Source organism: Lingula anatina, chromosome 10, assembly GCF_051362555.1.
Source record: "Lingula anatina isolate TDL-2025a chromosome 10, LinAna3.0, whole genome shotgun sequence".
NCBI lineage: Eukaryota > Metazoa > Brachiopoda > Lingulata > Lingulida > Lingulidae > Lingula > Lingula anatina.
The window spans coordinates 17912699-17932643 of record NC_141776.1 but is presented as its reverse complement, the minus strand read 5'-3'; the positions used below and the strand labels follow the sequence as shown (position 1 = coordinate 17932643).

General features: G+C 38.2%; 1 protein-coding gene across 2 annotated transcripts; it reads left to right on the top strand.

The window, feature by feature from the left end:
• The first annotated feature begins 1005 nt into the window (after window positions 1-1005).
• LOC106176936 (metabotropic glutamate receptor) lies at window positions 1006-19920 on the top strand. 2 transcript variants are annotated; one of them, XM_086996561.1, is made up of 5 exons: window positions 1006-1267; window positions 8325-9670; window positions 15684-17195; window positions 17497-17862; window positions 18148-19920. In XM_086996561.1, the coding sequence occupies exons 2-5, from the start codon at window positions 9050-9052 to the stop codon at window positions 18361-18363; spliced, it is 2715 nt and encodes a 904-aa protein (XP_086852687.1). In that variant the 5' UTR covers window positions 1006-1267; window positions 8325-9049; the 3' UTR covers window positions 18364-19920. The 2 variants fall into 2 exon arrangements, with proteins under 2 accessions (XP_086852687.1, XP_086852688.1); XM_086996562.1 differs by lacking the exon at window positions 1006-1267 and adding an exon at window positions 6062-6309.
• The last annotated feature ends 25 nt before the right edge of the window (window positions 19921-19945 follow it).

Below are 19945 nucleotides of genomic sequence, written 5' to 3'. Positions count from 1 at the left end.
AGGTGCAATGAATCAACGTCAGAAACATTGTCGAACTTGAAGATATATAAACTCACAATAGGCTGTGGCTGACATTTTAAAACTATTCAAATAACCAATGCTATGGACGTATGTTCTATTGTAAGCCACCTTAAACTTTAACAACAACAACAACTAGAACAAAAACAACAACAACAACAATAATAATAATAATAATAAATAGCCAAAAAACTCAGTCTTAAACAGGTCTCTGGGCTTGACTTTCCTGATATCCTGTGGAGTGTTCCAGAGCTCACCAAAACAACAACAACAACAACGTAACCATGGCGACACGCAAGAGATTTTAGAATTAATCAGATGAACAAGCCAGCAGAGATGACGGACAAAGATTCGTAAACAGAGGCGTGGGCTAGAAAATCGAACAGACACGCAGGCTAAAGAGGAGACAGAAAACGATAAAAACACCGATAAATACCCCCAATAAATCAATCTTATCAGGGTTCTTATTAATTAAAATTTTTGGTTACTATCTGCCAGAAACGCACTCATTTACTTTCTTATCTAGTTGTTTTTGAATGATTATTTTTAAAAGTATTTGTTTATTTTTTAAGATACCGTTTGTGCCGTATTTAAAAATTGAAATGGGTTAATTGTATGAAATGCCAGAGTATACAATTGACTGTGATTGCTAATCATATAAGATAATCAAATGCCCAGTATCTAGAAAACAAGCATTGGAAACATACACGCCCAAGCTTAATTAGCTACCGGTAAAACTGGCTGTTGAAGTCATCAAAATGTCATAACGGCTTAGCTTAGGCAGATTTTAGCCAATGAAAACGTGTTTGGTAATTGTCAATCAACGTTTTAGAAAACATGATATATTATAGAAAACTCATTTACTTGTGGCTTTCGAAGCAGAGTACAAAATTGTAGAACCCCAACTGTCTCAGTCTGCATTTAGAAAACAATTAGGAACAAAAGGCAATGAGAAGAAACAAAGAAGAAAAGACGCAAGAAAACCTGCACGGCAAATTTTCGTATAACGTTGAGCAGGTTGAAGTGGTAACAGTCTTACTTAGGCTTCCTATTTATGCCTATCACAGAGTGCTCGCTTGTTAACGTCACCAACTCTTGCACGCGAACCAGAAGCTCTTTAAATACTTCCACCCTGAAAGCAACCGCCTCGACCTCGCTTTTATTCTACATGAAGAGCCAGCGAGTGCAGCCTCTTCTGCTGTTTGTTCCAGCATTCGGACAACAATGAGCACATAACAAGGAAACTGAGGTTAGTCAGGCCAATTTTTTTTTTTTTTAAGTCGGTGTTTGAAGCTTCAAAATGAATTTACAATTATTGTTCTTTGGAATACAGGTAAATATGTAGAGATAAGAAATTTGGTTCTGTAAATCAAAATGAATAAATGTGAGCGAATGGGATGGATGGATAGAAGGATGGATGGATAGAAAGGACGAGCAGATAGGCGGACAGTCAATTACGGCAAGTGGCCCCAGTTTCAAATACACAAAAACTAAAGTCGGCTTCAGTGGAATCACAGCACTCGCATGAAAATCCTAGTCAACTAAGCCAGGTAACTGATTTGTGTGTGTGTGTGTGTGTGTGTGTGTGTGTGTGAAACCGGGGCCTGCATGGTTTAATAAAAAGAGAAAACTAAACGAAAGGTAGGGGGTTATTAAGAAGTGGCTTCATCTTTTTAATTTTGGCACATCATATTCTTGCAATATGTATACTTGTATGTTGTTTTATTGATTTATTATCGTTCAGTTTTATTTATTAATTCATTATTTTCTTATCTTTTCAATCATTTATTCTTAACAATTCAGTTTTACTATAAAAACAGAAGCTATGATAATTATGCATAGCATATCGCACTGAAGAGTCCAGCACATGCTACGCCATAGATACATTTTTATTTGAAAAATCATTGTACATACTCGTAGCTAACCCAGTCACTACACATTTTCTCGTATTCTAAAATTGCGTGTGATAGAATACCCCCTTGAACACAGTAGCATATTAATTTAATGTTAAACATCCTGCCACTATGTAATTTCATGTACAGAAATTATCTCATTTGACATCTTGTTAACACGTACACGTAGCATAAAGTGGTATCCCTGACCAAAACACAGCATATAAATTAACATCGTCAGTCCAGTAACAAGTTCTCGATAATTTAGGCTTTTGTTACGCTTGGATTCGAGTTTTCATGTGTAGTGATTATTCGCATAGTATGCCTTTGAAGAAAATGTTCAAGGTTTTTTATTTCTTTAATTTTGTTTTGTCTGCCTATGTTCTTCAAAATTTTTGCATAATAAAGATGATTTATCTTGTTTCTAGACTTGAAACAGCTTTACGGAGTAATAATAATAATGTTCTTTGGTACAAACACACTTGTTATAAAGGCTTTTCTTGAAGTTATTCAATAAAATCTTCGAACCAAATTAAGGACTTTGCGGGAGATTTGCAACTTAACGTGTTTATCTCACCTCCAGTGACACCTGGCGGACATCCGTACAGCTCGTTATTCGCCATTCAAACGATTAACAGTCGGGCAGTTATGCTGAAGTAAGATGTAAATGTGTTCCAACAGTGAGTCAAAGCAAATAGCACGTAGCACGTACGGAAGAAAATGCCAATCTGAACGGATGGCCGAAAATTCGTCAAATTTTCAGTTCGAGACGAAGAGAATAAAGCAACATAACAGCCTATGAATTATTTGTAGATTGAGTGCTTAGTTTAAATAATTTAGAATATGATTTTTAACATCCCGTATTCTCTCTTTAGGTGAATAAAATGTGTACATTAATACAAAAATCCTGTAATAAAGGACACGTAGTTACTTCAGGAGATACTTAACCCGACAGGTAAAAACATATTTCCGTAGAGAACGCTCGTTACCAGGACATTTACGATCGCCTTACTTCATCCAGCATAAATATTGTCAGAAAATTGCGTGTAAAGTAGTTTCTTATTGTGCGAGAAGTATTCCTAACAGAACGACTACGAGAAGTATTCCTACAGAAAAGTGCTGTTATTTTGTAGTCACAATAATAGTCTAAGGAAACATATTGTAGACTGATGATGAAATATTTTCTTGGAGAGCGAATTTTTGTTGAACTACAACTCTTAAAAGCATTGCGTTCCCTCTAATGGATTACCCAAAGTGCCTGTTCTACAGAAACTCATTAGAGTCACTTTGGATACATTTTATGACTGTATACATATACGTCCATGGCACCTCAGTAGAATTTTGTGGATACAACTGTACTACATGTTAATAAGAATAAAATGGAGCCTTGGCTGATATAAATTAGAATCCGTTTCAAGGTGGTCGTTATGAATTAAAAGTAATTTACGTGCAATTATTTTCATGTGTAACCTACAAAATGAAATACTGCACTGAACGTGTGACCTGGCGAAACCCAGTCTAAACCTATAGAAACAATAGTGAGTTTAGACCCCGGTTAAAAAAAAAACTTAGGTCAATTCCCCGGCTAAGTAAAGATGAGTGTTGTAACACTGTTCCTGATAGGGTAAGACGTATGCATGTGTCCATGAGAGTGCTGTAACACTGTTCCTGATAGGTTAAGATGTGTGGCTTGCTGTACAAGCTAAACTTGTCTTATAACAAACTTATCTTAAAGCAACTAGGTATCATTGTCAAGACATGATTTCATGAAAATCATTTTAAAGATGTAAAAGATACCACAACATCATGTGTGAAGAAGTTTCTTCAAACAGGATTTCCTATATATGATAAATAGCAGGAGTAGTAATACAATTAATAAATTAAATAAGAATGGAATTATAATTGAATCTCATAAAAGACCTTCACCTCGCCCAGATCTTAACGTTACAAAAAAAACAAACCAATGAATCACAACTTTCATTTTTATCATAAATACAATCTGGGCACGGAAGGCTGCAAGCTATGCCGAAATCTTACCACAGAACTCTTACTCACAAGCTCAAATTATGCTGTTTGCATTTAGTCACGTGTATTGGCTAATAGGCATTTTTTACGTTGGAACATTTCGGAAGTTGTATGCTTTCAGGGAATAAGGGTCCTTTTCACTGACATTTTGATAAAACTTCCACATTCAACACGAAATGGGCTGTGTTCACATTGTGCTTACGGAGATCTTATACGCTTCGATCTGGGTATAGTAAAGACGACCTAATTGTTAAAATACTAGAGGAGAGTTTTTAGGTCCTTCTAATCATATTACACTAAGAGGTTTTGGTTGAATATAAAGCTTGAAGGACATCGGCTCGACCTCAAGTCAAACTGATCACGTCAACAATAGCGATCTGGTTTCGGTCTTCAGAAGCGTAGTGTGACCGCGACATTTTATTTCAGACACGATTCTTGAAAAATTTCTTTACCTCAGCAGGTGTTCTTTCTATCAGACATAATGGTTTTTCAACTACAACGTCTAATGTTCATTTGCCTGGTAAAACACGCAGACTTAACATTCTGCAAGATGGATACACGCAGGATATGTGTGATGAGCACTGCGGTTCGCGCGTTAAACAAAATGTTGTGACGTTCCGTTGTATTGCAACTTGGAAGTGAGCTCAAAATAAATCCTACCAAGGCAATGGCGGTTTGGTTACACACTAACCCAGGGTATTCCACTCTAGTTCATTGAATTCAAGTACAATGGACCATTGTGATAAATGTTGTCATTTTTCTCAAAGAAAAAAAAAACAAACAAAGTAATGTCAGGGCCAAAGGCTTCAGAGGCTAAAGTAATGACGGGGCAGTGTGGTAAAATTTTTTCGAAAAATAATCTTTTTAATTGGGAGTCTCTTTATTAAGTGTTGGCCTTTCTCCCTCTCATTGCCTGGTAAAACACGAAGACTAAACACTCTGCAAGCCCCTTATATTTTTTTCAGTCAGCATCTCATCGAGCACAGCAGAGGGCACAAATTATTGATAAGCTGCTTGCATGTGCCCGGTATTGTAGGCCTTTTATAGCTGGCCCTAGCAGTTCTCTCGTCCTATATATGAACCTGGATGTTGATCAATTTCCCTCGCTTTACCTGTGCATTTACTATAAAAAATGACTGAATAATGTTTGGGGTTGAATTATTGAAAAAATTGTAAGTAAGCTATATTTTTAAATCAAATATTCTGAAACAAATTTCTACTGTGCTTGGATTGCCTGGTACTCTCTCTCTCTCTCTCTCTCTTTCTCTCAAAACAACGTGTCTAATTGCGTTTTCCATTTTTTTTCTTCTTCTCTGATTGATGTGAACATTGTAGTCTGACGTCACGATGTCATTAACTGATGAATCCGTAACATGTTTAGCCTCCGTAACATGTTTAACAATGAAATAACGGCGTATATATAATGGGCGTGATGAGAGAGAGAGAGAATGAGTAAATAGTTATATCCACTTTAAACAATGAAATCACAAGGCTGTTCTATCTTGGAGATATAAATAATAGATAATATGATTAACAAAGTGGTGGGCTGGTTACATTTTTGCTTTCACATTCAATAATAGGGGCGAAATAATGCCGGTTAATGAGAAAAAAAACATTTTATAAAATAATTTGTGAATGACATGAATGACAGGCTCTCATGCATATAGTGTTTCGGTGTGAAAATATGAACCCATGGGATTTTCCTTGCCACAGTGTGGCAGAAATTATCCGTCACTTCGTAGCCTTTGAGTGTTCGAATGGCCTGTTTAAATTAAAATGAGACACACACACAACTAGACACAATAACCCCAATTTCCAATACGAGAAGAAAGACAAAAAAACATACATTATCAGTACTATTGACGAAAATCCCAGTGTCTTTCTTTTGTGAAGTAAAATTGTATAGTCTGTAAAACTAAACTTTGCAGAATGAACACTTGCATATTCTATAACCTACACCTGAACAGGACACAGAACTTAGGCAACTGAACCGTTTCTTCTCGGTAATCAGTAATTGTACGTAACATAATTGTATCTTTGAACTGCGTAGAAGTTTCGTTCACTCGGATAATCCTTTTCAGATTCCGGAATTCGAGATAATTGAGTTATCAGAATGGATTGCAACTCACTGAGCACCAGATTAATATTGCGGATTCTTGCTTCATTACACAGTTCACGGCCATAACAAAAACAATATACGCACGAGCCATCTGTGGACAGTGCACCGTTGGAAAGCCTTCCGGAGTCTTAACCACTACGTCACTGATATAGAGACCACTTGGTCGTTAGAGGAGTTTTAGACAGCAATAACTGACAAAGCAGCATCGCAAGCAGCTTAGAACCCATAGCCAGGGAGAGAGAGAAGTATAAGAAGGTGGGGCGATTTAATAATAATGATTTTATCATACTGAGACTCTGATTGGTTTAAGTCTTCGCTGTCACCCTGTAAAATTGGTCCCAGTTCTTCCCACCAAACAAAGAACGTTATTATAACGTTACCATAAAGTATATGTAACAAAAAAAAAAAAAAAAAAAACGTTCTGATAACAGGATTCATGTCAATTCACCGTATAGATCTTTTTTTTTCATAATCCCCGAATAAGGCCTAGGGGTCGAAAGCTTGGATTATATTTGACAACTATAAAGTAGATCTTCAGAGATGCATCAATAATAATACTTATATGATAACAGGATTTTAACGTTATAAAACATTCTGTGTTTGCTGGGTTACCGCGTGACTCTGGCAAAGATACTCCTGTATCCGTTCATAACGTGATAAAGAAACAAAACAGAAAAACAACACCTTGTTCAAAGATCTTTAAGAACCTGAAACGTATTTAATGGTTTTAATCCATTTCTAAATTAAAAAAACAAAACATTTCTGAGAGCAATATAAAATGCCAGAATTTGTTATGTTTCGTGTGTCCTTTAAGATGCTTTGCGTCATTCGTTCTTTCATGCGGACACTGCTAACAATGTGTTTGGTTCTGTGTTGAATTTATATACAGAGTATATACAGAGCATAACTTACTACATGTATGTGTAAAGATTTAATTTTATGTGCACTAAGACAGCTACTCATGATCACCACTGGTACAACTGGTTATTTAAATCATGACAAGACTCCATTCAAGACAAGGTCATTTTAATACTATAGTTACAACATGTATGATCGTTTTCTGTGTTTTAAGTACACTTAATTATGCGTTTATATTGTACAACAAAACATTTACCTACTATTTTTTGTCACTAAAACAAGCTCACAGCATTCAGATGGCTGAATATTTATTTATTCTATTTCTTTTTTATTCTTTATCTTTTTTGCGTATATAACACAGGAAAAACAAACAAACAAACAAACAAAATTAAAAACGCTTTCTCTTATATCTACCAACACTTCTATATTGTTTCGTTAAAACTACTCACATACAGGTAGTTCATAACCTAAAAAAACGGAAAATTGCAAGTTCTATATTTATGGTTTATGTTTCCTCATCTTCTTCCTCTGTGTATTTTTTACGGTCTATGTGGAATTTAGGAAGTTACGTAATTATCATATTTCTCAACTCTCGAATTATCGTTGTCCAATTATCGACTGTTCCTAAAGATGGGCACAGGGTTCTGCAATGTTTTCAGAACTCTATAATGCCACATTAACAGCATCGGTGATTTCCGCAGGGAAAGGGTGGTTTATTAAGCAGTGATTACATTTCGTGTTGGGGGCCCAGTAATTGGCAATTATTCTTTTGAAAATACAACAAAACACCTATTAGTCTACTCTTTGGTTGAAATGGCAGGCTGGTGAACGCTGAGAGAGAGAGAGAAAAGTACGTGTGCACAGCAAACGAACTGATGGCTTTAGACATTTTTCGCATTTATGAAACATGCGTAGGCCTACCTTTTGTATTAACCTTTTTTGTATACTTTCATCGTGCTGACAACTTTCAGTGTTCACTACGGAAAAGATTTCGATTTGTCACGAACCTGTATTCTTTAGCTTTGGGTCAAACGGCCCTTACAATAAAACAACAACTTGTCATTGATTTTTACAATACTCTAATTAAAGATGTTCATGTACATGTTTAACAATATGCTAAACTGAAGCTTAACTCAGCAACATACCCAATTTACACTGCAGTTCTATTCGTCTCATTTATCTTTGTTGTAAAACACAATGTAATACAATAAGACTTACATGTTACAATATTCGTCGTGACCTAAGATCCAAAGGTTCGTGGACGACATATCAAGCAAACTGAAGACTTCCGCTGCCGTCGTTTTTTTTGTTTACCTCTGGGTTATGAAATTTGTTTAGTATCTGTATTGTAGAGGTCTTGATATTAATATCCGGCTCTGGTGCTTAAATGGATGTCATCTTTGTCATTTCAGATACAAAAGCTGACCGGCACATGTACAGTGCGCTAGGTAACGAAGACGATTAAATATGTTTTATGATCGGAACATTTTAGACGTGATGCACGTGGGAAATTAACAGGTGACTTTACAGCTTTCAGCGGACTTTGGTTGAGTGTCCTTCTTTGCTCTTTGTGCCAGTTGAGCAAAATGACAGCATTGATGTGTTTTGGACAATATACAGAGTAAAAAGACGGTTGGCATTTAGCAGAAGGGATTATAAACAAGGCTTACCGTTTGAATAACATAGAGTGTTCCATACACTACAGATGGAGATATATTAAGGTCCAAACTTCAGCTACAGTATTTCAATACATTGTCAGGATATTATTGATTAATAGTCCGCTCCTGCATTGAAAATAAAAGGACTTATAGAGAGTATTCAGACATTAAGGAAGGCGGAGCAGGAAAGGCTGTTATACAACATACATATTAGTCACATGTTGGTGACTTACACAAAGCTGAAGAAAAGACACTATGACCATCGTACAGGAGGATTTTTCCTAAAATTCAAAAATTCAAAATTTAACTAACGCGCACCTCAGTTCCAGGTCTGAGGTAGAAAAGATCACGGACACATCACAGTATGTGAAACATTGAGGAAGACCTATGGACGCTTTTTTTGAGACAAACCTTCATTATCAGAGAGTCACAGAGGGAAGCTTACATTGAATGAGCTAGCGTTTAAAAAAGTCACAAAAATGGTTCTATCACAGCACACAATGACAAGAGCAAACACCGGTGTCATGCCGGTTTTACTTTTCGGCATAATAATAATACTACACGTGGCAGAGGGGCGCATTTCAGTTCCGGACCTTCCCGACAGGCCTTACGTCAGGAATGGTGACGTCATACTTGGCGGGCTGTTCCCAATCACCAAATACAGTGCCACGAAGCCTTGCGGGGACTCCCTGTGGATCAAGGCGGCGCTGCAGCTACCGGAGGCCATGCGCTTTGCCATCGAGCTCATCAATAACAGTACCGAGCTCCTTCCGAATGTAACCCTCGGCTTTGCCATGCTGGACACGTGCATGAAAGAAAGCACCGCTTTGGCGCAGTCGATGAAGTTCGCGCCTTACAACGAGACCGGCTGTCACACTTCCGGTGTCGGTGGCGGGAATGAGAGCTCTCTTCTAAGTGGAGATTACTTCCACGTGGCGGGAGTTGTGGGCGCAGGGTTTAGCGTGGCTAGCATCGGTTCCGCAGGGTTCCTGACGCTGTTTCACATCCCTCAGGTCAGCTATGCGTCCACCAGTGACACCCTCAGTGATAAAGTGAAGTATCCGTACTTTCTGAGGGTTGTACCACCGGACAAACTACAGGTGAGTCATACCTTGGTGCCCCAGTATAGAATATATTATGTATTATATCAATTAACGTTATGAAATACATGTGTATTATTTATATGTACTGCTTTATATCATAAGAAACAATGAATCGTTATATATATATTTTATATAAAGGTCCAAATGCCATTGGAAGCTGCATAAAAGTAACGATGCATATCCATAATTTTTTTTGTCGAAATGAAGTCTCTTATTGCTGGAATGGGTCACTCGAAAACAAGACATATTTCCGAAGGTTTATGAAATCTGATAACACCGATCCATATCTTGCACCCCTTAGGTGCGTCTCATCTGCGAGTATACTAAGGATGTTAATTCTTAATTCTCAAATTTTCTTCGAATGCAAAGTGTTAGAACCACGGTCTTTTCCTTTGTCCTACATGATATATACTTGGAAGAATCCGTCGGGATGCGGGATTCATTACACAGATAACAATGTGACAATAACTTTTAGCAGAGAGCAGTTTATTGGACATTAATCATACTTGGCTGCGTCAAGAACAAAACGGCCACAGTCCGAAATCTGCCGTAGTAAAGACAGCATAGAAGGTTAGCAGACTATGATGCGTTTCGCAAACAATCTGAACGGCCACCTATCTTGTGATTTTTTAAGTATTTATCTGCATGTGCTCAGACAGTGGCAAGAATGGTGCATTTTTGTATGCGTATTACGGGCCACTCTCTTGGAAAACACTCTTAGAGCAATTTCACAAAAAAAAAAAAAAAAAAAAAAAAACTTTACGAAGTCAGCGTTCTCGACTAATTAGTCCAAAACCTGAAATGGACCCGAGATTACTTGTGGACAGAAACACCAGATGACACTTTACCACACTGCAATTTACGGATCTGAACTTCTGTCTCTGCCCATATCAAATAAATGTACTTTAAGACCTTCTACAGAATCCCTACACAGACAGAGTGGTCATAAATAGCCTATTATGAAACTGTAAGCCTTAGAAGTCGTATTCATTCAGAAGCCTGTTTAACATTAGTGTAAGTTTATTTGGTAAAAAAGAAACCTTGAACAAGCAGAAGAAAGGCTTGTCTAAATCTACCGTTCTCGCCCTCCTCGTACATATATGACATAATCTACTCCCATGAAACACGTGGGAGTATTTCAGTTAATGATGTTCACACGCACACACGCGCGCACGTTCCGACACGAGAAACACGAAACCGAACGGTTCCACTTTTGCGTCATTATTATCATCCTACCCCGCCCTTTATTAAGATGAAAATGAAAAAAAGGAAAGTTGACAGAATAGGAGGAAGATCAGGTTTATGTTTCCTGATCAAAGGACACCTTAAACGATATCTGTTTAAAAAACGATTTGAAGGTGACACTTAAGATTGAGAATGACGTAGATCAGTATTTATCTTGTGACTTAGGGGATGGTGCGTTTGGTCAGCAAATCTCCGGCAAAAACGCCATTAAGCCGGTCGATTAGGATCAGCATCACGACATAGCCAGAGGTAGATTAACTGACATAATATCTTCATATTCAATCTTTACGTCCTTGTTGGTTTAGGTGTGTTTGGGCAGGAAATCACCGACTAATTTGTCATTTATGCAACCTAATGGCCGTAATCTCTGCAGTCCATTTCAATATTGCCACGTACGCGTTTCTCTTAATACTGTGTGGTTTGACAACAGTATATCTAGTGTCTAAGAAATTGTAGTCTTTGCCTTACAGAAAAGTTTTTCTCACTTCACCACCCACTCTTTATTCCTGGCGTGATTTCAAAGGTGTCTTCTTGAAGACAAGAGCAGAAAGGACGTTCTTACCAGGGGGTCCTGACTCACCCCCACCCCCTTCGATTTCTGGTCTCCTCTAATTAGAATTTTGACTAGCCGAGTCATTGTTCTAAACCGTTCCAAATGGCACCGTTCGCCCTCTAAAATACCAAAAATTTTCGGGGTCCTTCAGCGAGCATCTTCGGACGTTCCCCCTTCAAATAACCCTGGTTCTTACCCTCACCATAAACACATAAAATCATTTTCCGTAACAGAAGGATCAGCAGAAAATGGTGATTCCTTGAGATGTGTAACAGTGACAAACTCTTCTCATCTCGTATAAGTATCTAGAACAGACACTTAGTGAATTGCAAAGAAGCCGTGCATGTTCTTGCTGAATGTCAGGCGTATTCGCTTTCTCGTTAATTCTCTGCACTTTAAATCGATTCGATCATTTTACAGCCACAAGATAGGGTTTTAAGGAAATATGCATTTAGCATCTTATGTTGCCACGGATGGCTACTAACTTCTTCGACAGAAATTATCGTATCATCTTTCGGAAATTGAAAATAAAGAGGAAGATAATCGGTGTTAATAGATAACTTCATACGACATAAACGTCAATAAACGTCTTTCTTTACATTGTTCGGTGTCTCCAGTTTTCTTCAGGTCTTACCGTTATTGTTTACGCTGCGTGCGGATAGCTTTTGTATAAATTCCATTGGCTTTGTGTGCATGGAAATAAAAACAACATAACAATTTAGTAGATTGAACCACGCCTGCACACTTCCCATTACCGTAACAAAGAACGTCAGAATCCAATCACTCACGTTGTTTTTGCCAATCGTTAGAATTATCCAAAATCAAGAAAATCAGCAAATCTCTACAAGTGTTAATTCATAGGTTTTTCCTGAAACCAAAATGATGTTTTATTGGACTTAATTATAAAGAAAAGTTGTTAACTTGGCGTTGACTAGAATCCTTAAAAGCTCAATTGTTTAGATAATCTTGAGTCATTTGAGTTTTTTTCATAAAAATGAAATAGGTACTTACATCTAAAATGAAATTTAACGAAATTAGTTTAAAATGGCAACTCCAATATACGGGTCTTCAAATGTTGAAGAAGTATGTATACAGATGGTATAGTGTCAAGATGTTATTCAAAATGTGCCCAGAAAATGTTTTGAGTAAGTGAGAAAGATTATGTTGAATCTGAGAATTATAGGCTGTATTCCCAGAGCTTTTAGATAGATCTATCCCCGCGGGGAGTCTCACTAGATTACTGTCAAATAATCCGGCTTAAATGTCCGTCCCGCCTACTACAAGCTGTACGGGGGTAATTAACTTTCGTGTCCGCTCGGCTGACAGCTATTTAGCGTGAACCCCCAGGGAGTTAGGTCGATCTAAAGTAGATCGATCTAATCTCTGGAAATGGGGTCAAAGAAAGCATCAAAAAGCGATTCAATTACTCATTTATTCAACTCGCACCTTTTCAGAGAATCTTTGAATAGAATACTTGAACCACGTTCACCAGTTAAGGAAGCAGGTACCATAAGAACCAATGAAATAACATAAACGATAAAAAAGATGTATTTGTAAGCTTATTATTTAACTGTCAAAGAATCCTTCCTACTTTGAACGCACAGAAATGTCTGGACACAGTATCTAAGCTCCAAAGCTATAAAATATCTTAACAGCTATATACCTTTGACTATGTAACAAAAAAAGAAAACTATCAAACGGAGAATAAACACCGCAAATACTGTCGTAAGTGCACAAGTAAGAGTAATTCGTCATCAAGTGGCATGGCCAAGAAGTAAATCAGATGGATAGCTCAATACTGTAGGACTTACACGGTTTCTTTAACTCTTAGATCGGTTGTCGACAAACTTCGGATATTTTGTAGGATTCTTGCGTTACTGAAGCATGGGGTAATGGCGTAGAAAAACTCAAAAACAAAATACTCATTTATTTAGCGAGAATTGCTTCGGATTCACAGACCATTTATAGAATTGATTTGAGTATCTGCAGGATTGAACTGCATCGCTATGAATCTTAACGAAAGAATGGTTTTATCATAGTTTTGACAATGGTGTGGATTACTTAAAAGAAATTAACCATGTCAACCATGGGCAGTTACACGTGATTGAAGACAAGTAAGACAATTAATTTTATTTACTTCGTATGCCTTTTTTCGTGCCTTTTCTGCGCCATAAGATTTTGAACAAATACAGCTGAATTAAAATAATTACAAATAGTTCATTTTAAAATGACAGGCTTTCTCTATCCATTATCGTAAAGAATGGCGCCATTTTTTTGTTCCTTCTCGCTCATTTAAGGCGCGTTTCATCCTTCATTTCTAAAGTAAAGAGAAATCTCAGCGTCCTTCTTGGCACGTGGCCACCCTTTCAACTCACTGATATCTCTTTTCACGAAAGATAGATGTAATGAAAGTGACCAGAAGCAGGCCGGCGATCCGATGAGGCTGATAAACAACTCAAGGCGTCGACGTTTGAGGTCACGTTAAGGTGTCAAGAACGCGATGTACTTTCAACCGATGTTGCACAAAAGGTACCCTCTACCTGGGACACAGATTAATTACGTGCACTTTCCACAGTGCTGAAAAGTGCCAAGAATTAACCAGTGACATTTCTGTAAATACCTAGTGGGAAATCAATCTGTCGCCCAGGTAGAGAGTACAGAAGAAGTACTAGTACTTTCTGATCACAGGGCTCGCTGGTAGTCAGTTAATGACAAAATTTGATTGACGGGCGAAGACACTAGCGACTGGTGATTTAGCAGTGAGATGGATGCAATCATAGGGGTTGTAACGGCAGTGTTTTTTTATTATACCTTTGCCTTAGTGACAGAACACATTTGATTACAGAACGCGATAAATAATCGTTCTGCACGTTAAACTTCCATTTTAAAGGGATAATAACTCTTCGTTTTGGCCAAAAAATGAATTTTCCTGGAGTAAACAACAACTTTTCCGTGCTTACCAATGGTTCATGAATCCATATTTACTTTCAAAGTTAGTCCCTGTTTTTTTTTCTAAAAAGTTTGGTTTTCTGTTAAAATCTCTTAAGAGATTATAACAGAGTATAGCCATCAATGGAGGTCACGTGGTCTGAAGACAAGCTCAGATATCAGAATAATAGCTATAACTGCCGTTTTTGTGGTAAAACAGAATATATTGTATTTCTACGAGTTGTTCACAATGTTTTCATTGTGAAATATAGATCTCATATGAAGAGTTATTATCCCTTTAAAGGAAGTGACCGTTTTGAAAAAGTAGCAACATTGAGGATGCTTAAAACATAAGACGTACTCGTGGGATTTTATAAATTGCCAAATATAACCACATCTTGTGAAAATCTTAAATATTTTTAGTAAATATAACGTTAGTGAAATTTGTGCGCATATTGAGACACAATAATGAATATGCTCTTTATTTTTCAAAACTACAAATAATTTGTAAAAAGGAATCATCAACTGTAGATTCCGTCGTCTTTGTCTTGGTGTCGTTAAAATCAGTTCGCCAGAGCAATCTTTGTGAAGAACCAAATATTGTTATGCCGTGAAAGAATCCGTGCAAAGTGTTCTTCACTAAACATTAAGGAAATTGAAGATTGGAAATTGAAGATTGGACGTCTGTCCCTAGATGCCCGGGTGTCGTATACAGAAATGTCAACAAGTAGGACAGGTGCCCACGGTCACTTCACCTGACCAACAAGTGCCATTTAGCTGATTACAGCCAGGTTTTTTTCCAAGAAAGTCGAGACACTTAAAGTGGTTCTGTGTGTTCCAAGGTCTGCTATAGTGAATTATAAAGGTTTCTACTGGCCGATCACTAAGACATCTTTTTTTAAAAGGAAGCTCTACGTGTGTGATTGCTCTTATGTGAAAGCAGAGGTTCCGTGGGTCAAAATACAATGCTTAGGTAGACATTTTTAAAGATTTTTTTTAAATACAAATTATGGGTCAGCTTGCAGAGCAAACTGAGCAGTTTCGAAGTTCATCGAAAATTTCATGAAAGTTTTAAACCCTTATAAGTGTTACATTAGAGAGGCTGCATGTTCATCACTAAGCATTCTATAGACCAGTCATGGGTCACCTTCTCTATTTCATGGGTGCTAGAATAAACTGAAAAATAAAACCCTTTCATTTATGTACTAAATTATCTGATTGCCTGATAATATTCATACAACTCAAGCAGTAAATAATGCACCAGTATTTCTTTACTTCCCCCAGGTCCAAGCCATGGTAGACATCTTGAACAAGTTTGGATGGACGTACGTCTCCGTTCTTTACGTGGACAGCGACTACGGCGAGACCGCCGCCAAGACCGTGCGCAAACTGACCAAAGACTTCGGCATCTGCATCGCCGTGGACCGGGTGGTCAGCGACAGCTTCCAGCAGTCGGACTGGGACCTCACCGTCAGCATGCTTCTCAATGCCCGCAACGCCCGAGCAGTGCTGTTGATAATGCATATATCGCCGGCCATTGAGTTGTTTAAAGCGGTGAAGCGGGCAGACGCCATGGGGGTGTTCCAGTGGATCGGCAGCGACGGGGTGTCGGTGGGAATCGCCGACTTGGGGGACAGCGCGGACGCCGCGGAGGGGATATTGACCATTAGGCCAGGGTTTGATTATGCGCGCGAGTTTAACACGTGGTTCAAAGGGCTACACCCCGCCATCCGCAGCGACAACCCATACTTCATGGAGCACTGGGAACTGTACTTCGACTGCTCCTGGACAAACGGCACCGGGAAGCCGACCTGTGACGAAGATAACCGAATGACCGAAGCGAACGGGTTCGCTCCGATGAGTTTTGCCACTTTGGTAATTGACACCACCTTGGTTTTTGCGCATGCGCTGCACAGCCTCATCGAAGAAAGGTGCCCAGGAGTTGTGGGTCAAAATGTCAGCAAATGTATCAACGGATCCTTGCTTTTAAAGTACTTGTTGGAAGTGGAATTCCAGGGGCATATTGGGCGAGTTAAGTTTGACAAACAGGGAGACATCTTGGCCCAGTATGACATAGAGCAGTTGCAGAATAAATCGTCCGACTACAAACAGGTCGCTGTGGCCTCGTGGGACGCTGACGTCGGTCACGTGCAGTTAGTCGATCAGAACCCTATCATTTGGGTGACCTCAGAATCGGTGAGTCTTGAGACCCCGGAGTCAGTATGTAGCAAACCCTGTGGAAAAGGTGAATTTTACTTGCAGAAGGAGCTTTCTTGTTGCTGGGAATGCCGTAAATGTCGCAACAACGAATACCTCGTATCCAACCAAACATCTTGCAAAGAGTGTCCAGAACTGATGTGGCCGGTCGAAAGTCTGACGTCATGCGAGAGCGTCCAACCAGAACACATGAGATGGGGGGACAGTTTAGCTATCACGATACTCACCTTCAGCATCATCGGCATCATCCTGGCAGCGTTCATTCTAGCCTTCTTCATTCGACATAATAACGCTAAACTGATAAAAGCCTGCAGCAGAGAGCTAGCCTACCTCATCCTCACTGGGGTGTTCGTCAGCTACTTGACCGCCATTTTCTTCCTTGCGAAGCCAGAGGACCATTTCTGTTACGTCGAGCACTTCGGGTTCAGCCTCAGTTTCGCTTGGATTTACGCGCCACTCTTCACGCGCACGAATCGCATCTACCGCATTTTTGCATCGGGCAAAAAGACCAAAAAGAGGCCGCCACTGGTTAGTCCCCGATCCCAAGTGATTATAGCGTCTTTGCTGATCACGATAGAGGTAGGTAATACATTATCATATTTAAATTATTCCTACAAATTAATTAATATTTGATTATTTACTAATTTGTTATATAATTACATAAATTGATAAATATTTAAAGTTATCCGTCTTCTATAAACCACATAGGAGCTAGGTACAGAACGCTTTTACTCATTGCTATTTTTTTTATAATTTTCTCAATAATTTTAGTCGAATTCAATATTAAACAAAGTGGTTCAGTGGACTTTTAAAAACTGAATGTGCCTTTAATCAAGTTACTTGCACTTTCACTTTCGATTTCACCATTGGTTTCGCTCAGGTTATCATAAGCATCATCACAGCAGCGGTCAACCCTCCTGGTATAGAACAACGCATGCCAGTCAAGACGGAAAAATTCGTCGAACTCCTCTGCAAGCTCCCCATACAAGGCATCGTCGCATCCCTTGCCTATAACATCCTCCTTGTCGCCATGTGCAGCTTCTACGCCTTCAAAACGCGAAAACTGCCAGACAACTTCAACGAGTCCAAGTTTATCTCGATGTGTGTGTACACGACCCTGGTGATCTGGCTAGCCTTCATCCCGACCTACTTCACCACGTCTGCGGCCTACTTCAGGGTGGTGCTGCTCTCAGTGGCACTGATTCTGAATGCGACAGTTGTGCTGGCTTTTCTGTATGCGCCTAAGGTTAGTATTTAAACGTATTATTATTATTTATCTACTTACTTATTTATTAATTAAAACTAAGTTTGAATTTTGTCACAAAAATGCTTTTCAATTTTCAGTTTTTTATTTATTTATTTATTTCATTATTTTAGTAAATTTAACATTTATGGAAAACATATTACTTGTGTGATTAAACTACAATAACAAGAATACAAATAACAGCTAAAATCATAATTATTATAATTATACCAGTATTGAAACTGATATAACAAAGTTTGTTTGAACATACTGACCATATTACAATAGGTGTACGCCATCGCCTATGTGGATGCAGACACCATACAGATCAATCAACTCAACCCGACTACCTCAGTCTCGCCTCTTGCTGGCAGCAGCAACATGACGTCACTTCAAGGTCAAGGTCGAGTCGCCGCGTCCATCACCGTGGAGCCCCGCCCCTTCACTGCACGTGAGGCCACGTATGAGCACCATCATGATCTGGCAGTAGCAACGATAAGTTGAAATTGGCAGCACGGTTTGACAGTTAAATCGCGAATAAATAGAAGTGGTGGTGATGAACAGTATACAAAAGTACAAATGAATTTATCCAGAGCCTTTGCAAACGAACTCTTGAGTTGGCCCTTAACAGAAGTTCCCATTGGGATTGGGGAGTGATCACAATTTCTAGGGAAACAAAATGATCAATTCACAAATTTCAGTAAATAAAACTTTATTAATATCTCACTGATAATGCCAATCAGAAATCCTGAAAATCACAAATCGCCGTGTATAATGACTTCATTTCACGAGGGGCAGAGAATAAGAAGTCTCATTTACGAGTTGCGTGAATGATGTGCTTCACAAATCACGCTACATGAAATGAAGTATCTTAACAAACGTCTCACGCATGTCTGGAAATAAAAAGTAGCTTTCACGGGTAACGAAAATACCCACGGGTTAAGGCCTAGCGCAAGTGAACGGTTCCTGTGTTTAACAACACTAATAATATGCTAAAGCTGCATAACACTTCTGTTTGACCTATGTTGGCGACATCAAACTGATCTCCTGTGTTTTTTTTTTTCTTTACTTGCATGAGAAAATGAAAATGTAATCAGAAAATATATCTCCCAGAGGAGATCAGAGTGGACCTTATAGAACCTTCGGCGATATTTTGTTTTTGAAATCTTTGTTGTTTGCACTGGATAACATTACTTTAATATTCCCGTTATGTAATATCTAGATATGTAACACTGATTTTTTATTGTGGTTAAAACGATCACCTGTGTTGTCTATACCTTTGGAATTATATATGATAAATACTTCTATTTTATATGTTAAATCTTCTATTTTATGATCAAGGAATATTCTATATTTTTGACATAATGAACATGTGCTTTTCTCCGGTTTGGTGTCTTATTTTGGAAGGTGCATTTGTAGTTTATAATATGGCATGCAATATTACACGTTCTTTGCAATATCTTCATCAAACATTGAATGCGTATATAAAAAAGACAATGATGATATGGAGTTTGATTATTATTTATATGGGTATTTAAATATTTACTGCACCTATAACAAGCCGAACTGGAAGTCATTATTTCGTCTAGAGCAATCTCCATTATAAATTTTGAAGATATATTTTTAGATTGTTTTGTACGAGTAAAAAGCAATCTATGACTACATGTATCCAAAGACGAGCAACCAGGCCAGACACGGTTACCCTCCACCAGGCCAACAAATTGATATTTCACTAATGTTCACAAATGTGTTTCTGGGTAATTCATGGCACATATCTTCACTGTCGTGTTGGCAAAAAGTGCACCTAATAATGTGCGGCCAAGGTAGAGGGCAAGACTCGCTAATGTGGTAACCCCGGGCCAACTTATTATATTATTCATTTATTATATATTCATGAAGTTGAAATCTTATTTTGCTTGCAAATTTCAGGCAATAGTTTATGTAGTTATGAATAATTGGTAATGTGAGACGGGGGAATTCATTCGAAAACATACAGTCAGTAATATATAAAATAGTGATTTAAAAGTTAAATGTTTTGTTGCAAATAAAGATGGTATAGTGCCTATGTGTTTTGCTTTCATTTCTA

Excerpts from the sequence above, each read along its gene's own strand:
- LOC106176936 (XM_086996561.1), top strand. The coding sequence starts at position 9,050 with ATGGTTCTATCACAGCACACAATGACAAGAGCAAACACCGGTGTCATG. Across the intron at positions 9,671-15,683 it reads TACCACCGGACAAACTACAG|GTCCAAGCCATGGTAGACAT; the intron begins GTGAGTCATACC and ends TACTTCCCCCAG. Across the intron at positions 17,196-17,496 it reads CTTTGCTGATCACGATAGAG|GTTATCATAAGCATCATCAC; the intron begins GTAGGTAATACA and ends GGTTTCGCTCAG.